At 34.0% G+C, this 13335-nt stretch overlaps 1 protein-coding gene and 1 long non-coding RNA gene across 5 annotated transcripts; both read left to right on the plus strand.

The window, feature by feature from the left end:
* Positions 1–418: 418 nt before the first annotated feature.
* Positions 419–2790, plus strand: LOC135127398 (uncharacterized). 4 transcript variants are annotated; one of them, XR_010280212.1, is made up of 3 exons: positions 419–1200; positions 1276–1879; positions 1942–2790. It is a non-coding gene; the product is annotated as an uncharacterized LOC135127398 (long non-coding RNA). The 4 variants fall into 4 exon arrangements; XR_010280211.1 differs by having other exon boundaries at positions 1276–1641; positions 1727–2790; XR_010280209.1 differs by having other exon boundaries at positions 419–921; positions 973–1200; positions 1276–2790.
* Positions 2791–3513: 723 nt separating this feature from the next.
* On the plus strand, positions 3514–5492 carry LOC135126632 (glycerophosphodiester phosphodiesterase 1). Its single transcript, XM_064052670.1, has 6 exons — positions 3514–4061; positions 4113–4288; positions 4354–4459; positions 4792–4884; positions 4938–5167; positions 5240–5492. Exons 1-6 carry the CDS (start codon positions 3750–3752, stop codon positions 5394–5396), a joined length of 1074 nt encoding a protein of 357 aa, XP_063908740.1. The 5' UTR covers positions 3514–3749; the 3' UTR covers positions 5397–5492.
* The last annotated feature ends 7843 nt before the right edge of the window (positions 5493–13335 follow it).

Consider the following 13335-nt stretch of genomic DNA (forward strand, 5'->3'; position numbering starts at 1 on the left):
TTGATATTCATCACAAAACTAAAAACATCCTAAGAAAGAATGTATCATTTGTGCGAGTAATAAATTAAAATCTGAAATCATCACATTTACAGATTAAAAACAGATTTCTATCTTTTCTTTTTGCGATTCAGGTTATTCCGATTTGAGCAAAGTAGTGTGTAATAAGTTGCGACACAAATAAATTTTTAAATTTTCAAATGAAGCGATTGTGCTACTTTTTACATGGCCGACTCGGCCATCCTTTTTACACGGCCAGCTCCATTAACTACATACGGCCGTCCCATTTTTCAAATTTCCATTAGGCAAATTGTTTCTGCAGATCTGTCAAAATCGCCCCTTATACAGTGACATCTATTGATTACTAGTGTTATCAAACACGACATTTTTGGTCAGGTTTGTTGATTTTCATTGTCATGTATGTCAGTGAATCGTCGATGTCCAACGTAATTGAACTAAAAACGGTTTGTAAATAGTAATTTTAATCAATACTACTCTTGAAAATCGCCTTGAATAGTACACAAATATATTATAGGGCACTAAATTACAAAACCAAACAGTTTTATTGAAATGCTTACAAATTACTAAAGTCTAAAACGACAAGTACCTACCAAAACAACAGTAAGGGACTTATTAAGGAGCATAATTTCGTGAAAATATCTTGGACAATGCGATCACAAATGTATATTTACATTATTTATAATTTCAGTACTTTTCTATGTAATGGCTTTTGGCGTAATTGTAAATTCTTAACCATGTCCGTTTTTTCTAGACAAATATTGTCAAGAACAGGCTTCACAGTTAGATTGATAACCATACTAGACAATTTATCCTTGTGCAAGGGGCAACAAAATAACGAATTTTCCTTCAAATGAGGATATAAGCACTGAAATGCTTGATATGGCATTTCATATTTTAAAAAAGGTGAAATTTCTTGCACAATGTCAGCTATTCTCTTAATGATTCCAACAAAAGTTTCGTTAGGATATGTTAGACCTCCACGATCTTGCAAGAATATCAAACGGAGCAAAGGCCCTGGAAGTGTTGTGGAAACTAATAGTGATACACACACGTCACACTTTAATTTATCATTCAGTTTCTTAATTATGTAACCTGCTAGGAACGCTACTGACGCAGAATATATTGTATTGTTAGCAGGCATGTTTGTCTTCAAATTTTGAATTTTCATTCTTAACTGAAAAGGTAATACCATATCTTCTATATGTTGTTCTACTACCTCTCTTGTCTTTGATGGGGCTGTACTCACAAAACTCATAGTTTCAGAAATATTTGCCGAGGTGGAAGCCTTAACAATGCCACAACGTAATATTTGACGTAGGGCGTACTCCGCCGCCCTTGCGTCTGTTGCATCATTAGACCCTCCTCTCAGGCGTACATGGGAAAACATAGCTTCAACAGCATCTGAACTGAATCCCCTTGTTAAAACGTAGTAAAATCCAACTTGTTTCAGCAAGAATTTTATACAAAGGCATGTACTCTTGGCGGTGAATTTTAAGGCCTCTGCTGTTTCTTCTGATAAGCCAGACAATCTGTCTCTTGAAGAACTGCTTTGCACATCGTCGATGTAATTAGGAAGTGTTACATTTAACCACTCTAACCTTTGGTCTGATACATCTGCATAAGGTGCAACCGTGCTGTCTCGTGAACGGATATAATACGTTCTACTAGACACGTTGTGGATTTGGAAAAACTTATACATGTTTTCCAGATAACTAATAGTGGCGTCGACGTTGCAAAACCTCGGATCACCTGTTTACTTCAAAAACTTCAAAGATGCCGTTACTGATGGTGAAAATATTTGAATGGCTCGCAGCACATTCATTTTCTCAAAATTCGAAGGGTACAAATGCTTCCTGGTTAGGTACCTTACAGGTTTAACAGGCAAATCTTTTTGTAACTCGTACAATTTTTTCAAATATGTAGATGAAATAACACCTTCGGAAGAGGACATTTCCCTGTCTAAAAATAAACTCCTCGCATTCTTCACTGCATGACAGTAGTCGTAGCTCAAAAACAAAGGTATTGATGGCAGAACAGGGTGAGAAATATAATTCTGAAGAGATCCATTTCCCAACTTTTTAAAAAGTGCAGTATTTGCCGAAAAGTTATCCGTCACCAGTCTCAACACAATAAATCCACTTTCACTCAAAAGTTGTAAAACCGAAATAGTAAGCGCATGAAAATCATTTGTGGATAAAGATTTATGAAAAAAATATCCCGCTGGGATGGTATATTTCGTCGACAACCCATGGACAACGTAACACAACATCTTATTTGCGATTTGGGGACGTTGGCCTATTTCGTGGGAACCACAAGTATCCAAGCCATAAATATGATCATCAGTTCTACTATACTGGATTCTTTCTTTGACTGACATATCGTCAACTATTAAAGAACACACTCTTTCAACCGGTACTCTAAAATTTTGGACTTCAGCCTCCAAACGTTGTTTTATTAAGACATTTTGGCCTTTGTATTCACCAAGAAACCTTGATAAAGTACTTTTCGAAGGAACTTTAAACAAATTCGTGTGACAGAATCGGTAACCTTTCGGAGAGCAAAATCTCCATATAATTGACATTCTTATGGTTTGCTCAGACCATCTCGGTTTCTGCTTAAAGTGGTTTTTTAATAAATCCAACAGAAATGCCGCCTTTTCATCACCAGCTTCTGCATTTCTTACTAATTTAGTGATAAGCTCTACATTTGGAGAGTTTTCGCTTTTCTGTTGCTTCAAATCTTCAATTTTTGACAAACATTGATGGTATTTTTGTGTGGTTCTTTTCAATTTTTGAGTTAACACTTTACAGTGGTACCGCAAATTTTGAAGTTCTTTTAAAGAAATTAAATCAGCTTGTACATATTTTTCAAATCTGCAAGGCAGGACAGGAAATTCAGGTTCTGGAGATGTTTCAACCTTTAAGCAATATAATTTCGAATTTTGTAAAATAATATAATAATAATTTTACATCAACAGTGGGTACAGCTTCTTTATTCAGCCGGTATCTCCTGTTGACAAATTTGAGACAGCCTTCTTCAAAGTGATTTTTACAGATTACAGAGTAATCATTAATATTTGTTACGTCTAAATTAAGGAAGAATATGTGAATTTTTACATTGATATTCAATATTCAAATTTACCACAAACTTTATTAATGACGTCTAACCATTTGGCTCTTAAAGTATGTTCCGCTGGAAACTGAAACAGCGGAATGTCCGTACTACCACAAATAAAGCACTTTTTAACCATTTTCTTTAATAATGAAAGAGTTTAATCAAATATTTAAATTGACAATTCGTGGATTTGAATTTGACAGTGTTTGACAGTTCTCCGATAGATGACGCCAAATAGAGGGCGGTCATGGCATGCTTTTTAGGAACAACTTTTAGAAAAAATGGGACGGCCGTATTTAGTTAATGGAGCTGGCCGTGCTTTTTAAATTGAGTGGCGACATCTAAAAATCGTTGAGGCAACGACCACCGATGACGCATCTGACGCCTTAAAATTCGGGTCAAAAACATCAAAGGCGCCGACACGATTTGTGCTTACTGAATGATCTCTATACTGTGCTGTTATCGTAAGTTATGCAACGCAAATAACAGCAAAATTGTTGGTTGTAGAACTCATACGTCATTCTGACAAAAGTTTTGTGTAACAAAAGTTTATATGTGCCTTAAAACCTAAACCGATTATATATGTGTATAGTGTATATATATATAAAATCCATAAAATGAAACATATACCTGTGCAAGATTTAATTGTTACATCCTTCTGCACTGTAGGAGCACTATATGGTGCAGGGGGACTTCTAACTGAAGTAATGAAAACAATATTACCATTCGGACTAATCCTAGTTCTTACATTAGTATGTGCTGGCTATTTTCTTCGAATACCAACCCCTAACCCTGAAACTGTCGAATCTGTATTAGGAAAAGATCCCTTTCTTGTAACAAATGATGAAAATGCATATGTTATGAAGACTGTTGCACATCGAGGGGCTGGCTTAGATTCTCCCGAAAACAGCTTAATTGCATTTAAAATGGTGAGTTTACTGATGTTGAGTTTATTGCCTTATATGTGGATTGTATTTTAGTGTGCAGAGAAGGGATGTGATGCTATCGAATTTGATGTAGTGTTAACCAAAGATGACGTTCCCGTTGTTTTTCATGATTACAATTTGGAGAGAATGACTGACCTGAAGATGATGATTTCTGAGCATACCTGGTCAGATCTGCTTAATATAGACATATCAGTGAAACACATTTTTAAGTAAGGGTTTATGGTTTAAACAGAGTGGTTGTGTGAAGAATGGCTTATTATTAATTCTTTAATAGGGACCGTTTCTCTAGAACTAACATACCCACATTAGAACAGACAGTAACACAGTTGCTAGATTGTGGACAGAGGATGTTTATTGATATTAAAGATAACAACAGGAAGGTAAAGTGATAAAAAACCAATATTTTGTTATTTTTATAGTTGAAAGAAAATGAAATTTTAAAAACGTTAATTACCATTGCCATGCGTTTTTAGCAGATGAGACTTCCACGATTTTACTTCAGTAGCGCGCAATATTGTTTCTCTCAAGCGCTTCGACTAATTTTGCATGGCTCTGTTGATTACATTGAGTGAATAATCAAATTCGCGATTGTTCTAATGAAGTTACTAGGTGGTACTGTCCATCATTTTTATGTTCCTTCTAAATGTGGTTGTTTAAGTAACTAAAAAATGAATGTAATATCAAGTCTTTTAAAACATCTTTTTATTTTTAGATTGTAAAAATAATCCACAATCTCTTTGAACAACATCCACATCTTTACTCTAGAGCTGTTGTTTCATCCTTTTATCCTACAGTATTATACCTTGTAAGTATGTAATGCATATTAATAAATACACAATTTTCAATTATTATAAACAGATTCGAAAAGGCAATCCTAAAATCGTTTGTTCAATGGCGTGGAGGCCCCATGTGTTTGCTTATGAGTCCTACAATTATCCTTTAGGAAAGGGGCCGCGTAGGAGTAAAGAATGGTACAAACATTATTTTCTTGAACTCTGTGATGTGATCCATGGATGGGCTTTACCAAGAATTATATACTACTTTATAGGATTGTCAGCTATACTGCTTCATAAAGATGTTATCAATGGGTAAGTATATTCAGAAAAAAAAAAGAAACACCATTTCGCTTTGGGCTTTTGGTAGATAAGCATAATTTTTAGAAAAACAATTTTGAATTGGCGGGACAGGGGAGTGAGGGTAATCGCTTGGACAGTCAATGCTCCTGCTGAAAAACAGTATCTTGCACGCGTGCTTAAAATAACTTACCTTACTGATACTTTAATTGGTGAAGGAACTACCCATTCGCCACCATCATAAGTAAACTATATTGCAAATATGTATATCTCATTTGGGTTGTAGTTTTAGGGAGGCTTTTTTAATTGTATATTTTAGTATATGGTGATTGCAGCTCTAGTATTGCGTGTTTAATTAAAAATGTCATCAAGTTGACCTTGATTTTTTATAAACATTGTGAAGTACATATTTCTACATTGAAATCTTATACCTAGAATGACCTTTCCCTATACCTATGGTACTATACATTGTCCGGATTTTCAATATTCCACTGTATGAGGTTAGGCATTGAAATATATGAGAATCGAAAAAAATACATGAGTTTCTTTTAATAAACCCTTAGAATCGGTATTATATTATTATATATAATATATACATATAAGAGCGTGACCATCAAATTCATTGATGTAATTTCGACGAATCAGGTGGTAATTTGGCATTAAAGATTTAATTTCACTTCTATGAACCGACCGTAAGAGTAGATACAGGTAATAATACATGGTACAATAATATACAGTGCATCTTTTTTAAAAGTGACCATAAGGATTCCCATGTTAAATTTTAGACCCCCATGTTAACTTTTGTTAGGATGAAAACCCAGAAATGATTTTTTCGGTGAAAATAGCTTTAGGGTTCTACTTTAATTTCCACTACTACTTTTTGCAGTAAATTATTATTTTGCGCTTTAATAAATTAAACTCGACTGAGTAATATTTCTTTTAAAAACAATTGAAAAAATTGGTCCAAAGTTATTTCGACAGAACTTCCCTCCCCCCTGAAATACAATAAAACAAATTCAGCTTTTTCGAAAAATTATAAAATTTAGTTATGCGAATTTTATTTTTTTTATGAGAACCCTTATAAGTTAAAATAAAGATATGTATGTAAATGTAAACAAGCGTGCTGGGCGTACATTTCAAATGAGTTTTCCCTTAACAAAATTTTGTGATGACGTCATCAACATTTTTGCAAAGACGTATATTACTTTGGATAGGGGGAGTGTATTACTAATGATAACAGTATTGTATTCCCAAATTTTCGGGAGTGAGCCGTTTACGGTAAATCGACTCATTCATTAATTTTTATGAGTCTGTATAAGAAATTTAAAAACTTTTAATGCAACGACAAATCACAAGTATAGACTCATCATATATAGCACATTTTGGACAGGATTTATTGGGCAAAATTTTCAGATGACATCATCAATTTTTTGGGAGATTTTTTTTTTAATTTTGCTTAACGATTTACCATGCTTACGATAACCTTAAAATATTTACAAGATTTCAGATCAATAGATTTTGCAGTTTCAAATGTATATTGCAAAATATTGTTATTCAGTCTTGAATTTTTTCCAAAAATTCTGGATGTCTACAGTGAAAATTCGACACGGATTTACACACCACAAGTGCAGGAGTATCTTATTTTATGAAATTAAAAAAAAAACTATTATAAATGTTGGAGATGACGTCATCCCATTTTTGGTGGGGATGATTATCCAAATTTTAGTTGGCGTTTAACAATCTACATGACATTGCTAATATACATACACAATGTAACAACAATTGGTCCAGTAGGTTCGGAGATTACTTGTCTAATAAAAATGGATACAGACACCAGACAGGCAGGCACGCAGACAGACGGACGGAAGTTATGACATGTCGAGAATATATGAAAGTGGCAGTTCGACCGATCGACTCGATACTATACTTCCTTAGCTTACGCTCGGGAAGTAAAAAGGGCAACATTTATAAAAGAATAAAGACAACCATATAATAAAAATAAATTTTTTTGCTAAAAAATTGGCATCTGCAACAATAAATTATAAATTAATTAGTTTTCAAATTTGACAAGGGGTTTTTGCACTTACACGACATTTTATACTTAGTAAAAAAAGAACAGAAGCAAAATTGTCTTGAAAAACATTTTTTAAAAACGAACTTCCAAAACATAAACGGCCAACGAAGCAATAAATAACGAAACAAGGGAAAGCAGTGAACAAGCACGAGACACAGGAAGAAATGCAGACCCATACGTAAATTAGTAAAAGACATTTTTGTTGTTGTGTCATTTACTAACTCATCAATAGGAACAAAACTAATTAAAATACAATTAATAAATAAACAAATTTCTTTTCTACATTTTTTTTTAATTTTTCTTTATAATAGTTTTCGAGCGCTACAATTCTTTCATACAACTCAATTTTTATAATAATCTATTTTTATGTCCAAGTTTGAACATTTTTTCTGTAGCACTTTCTCGTGTTCTCTAATCGTCGGGTCGCGAATCTTTTTTTACGGCAACAGTTATTATTGTTCATCTGGGATTCGGTGAAGGCTGTTGAGGGTGAATGTGGTGGTTTTACTACATTTATTAAATCGTCGGCAATAATTATATTGTGCTTACTTGAGTGGAGGGGAGGGTGTACCATCTGCCACATTAAATTCGTCAGTGACATTGTTTTGATTGAGAAAAAAAGTTTGATTTCTGATTCCGCTGTTTTTGGTTGGCCTTCTATTGGCACATCCCCAATACCGTTTCTTTGAATTCCGTTAATTTTTCTTCCGAGTCTGATCCACCGCCTAGGCCAATCTGATGCTTAATAATGTTAGTTTTCTTCTTTTTTGCAATATTGCACTGATCTTGCCACGTCTAGAAAATTTAAGTCGATAAAACGAAATATTTTCTCGTTTCTTAAAAACTGGTAAGATTTACTTGACGCCAAGCCTGTCAGTCCTTCCGAGCCCCATTTGTTTGGTTAAGTTGTGCTGTCAGTGATTCCCACAATTGTTGAGCACTTTTATGGGTAAACGTGGACGTGAATTTTCCCCTTCGCAATTCGGGATGAGCACCCATAAAGTCAGCAAGCATTGCCTTTTGTTTTGTTCTGAAATTTCCCAATCTTTTCCGTTGTTCCATTTTACGTTGCATTTTGGCGGATTTTTTCAAAACAAATTTAATTTTTTGAAGTTTTTAAGTTACTATTCTAATCAACGGTACAACACATATTTATACGATGTAATATGTTCGTATACGAGAAAATTACGAATTCGAATTTGTGACATTCAAGAATTAAAAAAAAATTCGAATACGAATAAATTCGTGTGAATTCGAGAACTGGGCCCCTGCAGACTTGACTGCACGTGCCACATTCTTCCCCACACACTAGGAGATTTAACTGTACCCCGTGGCACGTACAGTTGCGGACAGAGAATTTCGTCCACACAATTCATGCGAATTCACAAATATTCACTGTAGTCGGTGCTTTATTGTCATGATGAATTAAATCAGTTCCGAAGCTGCCATCGATTAGTTATTTTAATGAAGGTAAAATAATATCCCTTTTCCAAGGCGCTACTGAATTAGAACTCAAGCGTGCAGCGACTTGTCTCCACACACACTCAGTTATCCCCGCGCAGTTATAACTGTGCATGCTAAAAATCTAGACAATTTTGATTTCAGGAGACTTGACTGCACATACCACATTCTTCCCCACACACTAAAATAGGAGTTTTAATTGTACCCCGTGGCACGTACAGTCAAGTCTTGACTTTTCCCTCTGTGTGGCCGCCTTTAGTAAAAAATAATAATATATTGTTCCACGAGGACGAGAGTTTCGGAACGAGTCAAAGGCGAGTGGAGGCACTCATCCGAGTGGAATGACCAATTCCTCACGAGTTTAACAGTATACTTTTTCTGCTCATATAATCAAGAAATTATTTTTATTTTCAAACGTCATATAACTGAGACTTATATGACGCTCTTACCGGGGTTTAAGTGTCATTTCTATGACACCGTGTTTGAGCGGCGTATAAGTATTACTTATACTCCGCCGGCGTATAAATAAAGCATTTGTACTCCGCCGGAGTATAAATGTGATGTCTGTTCAGACTCAGAGTCAGGAGTATACTGGTTTTATTCAGATATAAAGTATGGTTACATATGTACACAATAGGTAGGCAACACATCTTACATTAACTATATTACATCTCCCTTTCTTTTTATAAAACTAATACTAATAATAACACAATGACACTAATGTATGTATACAAGACATAAATTATTACTAACTTAGGAATTAACAAATTGGGGACCAAAATACTTTGGATTTTTCTTAATCGTTCTATGCGGTCTATTTTGAAGTGATATTCGATTATTCGGAGGAATTGGCACAACTAAGGTCGCATGTTGTTGTACCCTGTCTTGTTCTTCATTGGTACCGATATCATTCTCAATATTCGTTTCTATATCTATTTCCTCCCTTCTACGTTTGAGAAATTGTTTGTTTCTTCGTAGGGTTTTACCCTCCTCCGTTTGTATAAGATAGGAACGATCGTTGAGTGACTTCACTATTTTTCCTTTTTTCCATCGAGTGCCAGGTTTGTCCTGATAATATATAAGATTCTCTAGAATTGGTCGCTCTTTAGTACTTCTGTCGTAGTATTTCTTTTGTTTCTGTCTGGCTTGTTCCATTTCTTTATGAAATTTATTTCGCTCGATTAGTTGAGATTCAAGATGATGTTTGGATCTCGGTACGTTATCTCGAAGTAATCTTGCCATTAGAATTTGTGATGGTGTGTAGGTGCCATATACAGGTGTGTTTCGATAAGCTAGTAAGGCAAGTTCAATATCTGCTTTTGTTTCGATTGTTTTCTTTAATAGTTTTTTGACAGTTTGAATGGTTCTTTCTGCCATTCCATTTCCTTGTTGGTGATATGGAGAACTAGGGTGTATTTGAAATTTCCATTCTTCTGCAAATTTTTGTAGTTCTTGACTAATCAGTTGTGTGCCACTATCTGAGACTACTATAGCTGGTATTCCATGTCTAGCAAAAATAGATTTCAGATGTTTTATAACTGAGGTTGAGGTCATGTTTCTGTTAAGATTTGCAATTTCAGCATATTTTGAATAATAGTCTACTACGAGTAAATAGACTTCTCCATACAATTCATATATGTCAATTCCAACTTTGAACCATGGAATTTTTTCAATCTGGTGTAATATTAGTGGTTCTTTTGTATTGTTTCGACTATATTGTTGACATATTTGGCATTTGCTGACAAAATTTTCTATTTCTACATTCATGTTTGGCCAGTAGATTGCTTGGTTTGCTCGTTGAATGCATTTATTTATTCCGAAGTGACCAGTGTGAATGCTATTTAAGACTTTAGTGCGCATTTTGTAGGGTATTACTATTTTATTTCCTTTATAGATTAAACCCATTCCTTGGAATAATTCATTCTTGAAGTTATAATACTTTTTGATGTTGTCTGGTACTTTACTTTTGTTTTGTGGCCATCCGTTTTCTATGTATTGTTTCAGTTCTTGCATTTCCATATCTTCAGCTGTTGCAGTTATCATTTCTTCTAAGCGTTCGTCACTGATTTCTATGCGATCATTTATTAGACAAATTTGACATTCTAAGTCCATTTTTTCTTGATATACTTTTGGTGACATTGATCTCGATAAATGATCTGCAATAATTAGTTCTTTTCCAGGTTTGTATTTGATTTCAATGTCATATTTTTGAAGTGACAGTAGCATACGTTGAAGACGAGCTGGACAATCATTTAGACTTTTCTTAAAAATGGGTATGAGTGGTTTATGGTCAGTTTCCACAGTAAATTTTTGTCCATATATGTATTGGTGAAATTTTTCCACTCCGAAGCAAACTGCTAATAGTTCTTTCTCGATTTGTGCATATTTCGTTTGAGTAGATGTCATGGATTTTGATGCATATGCACAAGGTGACCCGTTCTGAATTAGCACCGCTCCTAAACCATTTTTGGATGCATCTACAGAAATTGTGACTGGAAGGTTTACGTTAAAAAATTGTAAACAAGGAGGTTGCATCAAAAGATTCTTCAATTCTTGAAACGCTTTTTCTTGTTCTTCTTCCCATGCAAATGAATTCTTTTCTTTTAAAAGTTGTCTTAACAAATAAGTTTTTTCTGAAAGATTTTCAATGAATCTTCCTACATATGTAATAAGTCCTAAAAATCTTTGAAGATCTTTCTTACATTTTGGTGATGGCATCTCTTTTAAGGCACTGAGTTTTTCTTCATCTATTTCAACCCCTCTGCCTGAAAATTTATAACCTAAATATGTAACTTCTTGTAGGCCAATTCGACATTTTTCTTTATTAAATTTGATGTTTTGTTCTTGTGCTATTTTTAACACAGCTTCTAAACGTTGGTCGTGTTCTTCTTTGGTTTTTCCGTGTATGAGAATGTCATCAATATAGACCTCTACTCCTTCCATTTGAAAAAGTTGTTGAAATTTTTCTTGAAAAACTTCACTCGCAGTAGTAATGCCAAAGGGCATACGTTTAAATTTGTAGCGGCCAAAAGGAGTTCCAAAAACACATAAATCACTACTTTTTTCATCAAGTGGAATATTCCAAAACCCAGTAGTTGCATCTAGTGTTGTAAAATATTTAGAATCCTTTAAGTTTTTCATAATTTCGTCTATGACCGGAATTTTAAATTTTTGCTTCTTAATTGCTCTATTGAGATCTTTCGGATCTAGACAAATGCGAAGCGATCCATCTGATTTTTTGACTATTACAAATGAATTGAGCCAGTCTGTACTACCATGTACTTTTTCAATTATTTTATTATCTTCCAAATGTTTTAGATATTGTTTAAATTGTTCCTCAATTGCAAATGGGACTTTTCTTATTGGGTGCGAAACTGGTTGTGCATTTTCTTTTAATTCGATGCTATGCGGTTTTCCTAGCATGCCAATGCCTTCAAAAACCAAACTATACTTCGCTAACAAAGTTTGATAATGATTATTTAGGTTAACAAAATTTATACGATTTATTAAGCCTAACTTTTCAGACGTACTTAAACCTAAAATGTTTCTGTGATTATAACCTTTTACTATAAAATATTCAATTTCATAGTCATTGTTTTGAAATTTAGAAGTAATGATACATTTTCCTATTGTAGGTATCAGATTACCGTTATAATCATATAATTTATTCATACATTTTTTTATTATTGACAAACTTAGACCTAATTTATTAAATGTTTGTAATGACATAATGTTAACATCAGCTCCTGTGTCTACCTTAAATATTAAATTTATGTTGTGTATTTGTAAATTTACAGTCCATGAGTTGTTTTTATAGTTTACACTGTCAATGGAAAATTTTATTTTATTGTCATTTTCTTGTTTTGTATTTACTTCATGCAAGGATTTACGTAATTTAGCTTTACAAACTACAGAAAAATGATTGAGCTTTTTACAGAAATTACAGGTTTTTTCATAAGCTGGGCAGTTATTAATTTTGTGTGATTTGCCACATTTATTGCAATTAGTGATGAAACGATCTTGCACTGACCTGTTGATTCTTGTTTCCACAGCTTGTTGATGACGTGTTACTTTTGGTGCAACTGTAGTCGTTGACCTTGGCTGCATTTTGTGTGATAACGTAGTTCCTCGTTTTTGTTGTATTTCATGAACTTGTTTTTGCATATCTTGACTCTGTAATTTTGTATTTTCCCATAAAATACAGGCTTCGATTACGTCTTGTAGGTTTTTGTTTTGTTGGTATAGAAGTTTTTCCCGTAGTATTTCGTCTTGTATGCCTGATATTAATATCGTTTTTACCATGTCATCCTTTAGATTTCCAAATTCACACTTGTTTGCTTGATTCTTTAATTGTGTGGTGAACTGTTCAATGGATTCTTGTGGGGTCTGTCTGAGATTAACAAATTTATACCTTTCGTATGTTACATTTGTTTTGGGGATAAAGTAATTATCAAATTTTTCCAGTAGAACGGCAATTTTGTTGCGTTCATTGTCTGCAATGGTGAAAGTATTATAGATGTGCAGGGCCTCTTCACCCATAAAGTGGAGTAGTTGGGCGCATTGAACTGCTTCCTCTTTCGTATTTGTTTCCGACGCAATTAGGTATGTTTGAAATCGTTGTTTCCAAATTTGCCAATTGACGGCCAAA

Source organism: Zophobas morio, unplaced genomic scaffold, assembly GCF_036711695.1.
Source record: "Zophobas morio isolate AGI-343-1 ecotype UQ-CSIRO unplaced genomic scaffold, CSIRO_AGI_Zmor_V1 ptg000011l, whole genome shotgun sequence".
Classification (NCBI taxonomy): Eukaryota; Metazoa; Arthropoda; class Insecta; order Coleoptera; family Tenebrionidae; genus Zophobas; species Zophobas morio.

Bases quoted from the DNA above. Each gene is read 5' to 3' on its own strand.
- LOC135126632 (XM_064052670.1), top strand. From the start codon at position 3,750: ATGAAACATATACCTGTGCAAGATTTAATTGTTACATCCTTCTGCACT. The intron at 4,885-4,937 runs GTAAGTATGTAA...TATTATAAACAG, and splicing joins ATCCTACAGTATTATACCTT to ATTCGAAAAGGCAATCCTAA. The intron at 5,168-5,239 runs GTAAGTATATTC...CATAATTTTTAG, and splicing joins CATAAAGATGTTATCAATGG to AAAAACAATTTTGAATTGGC.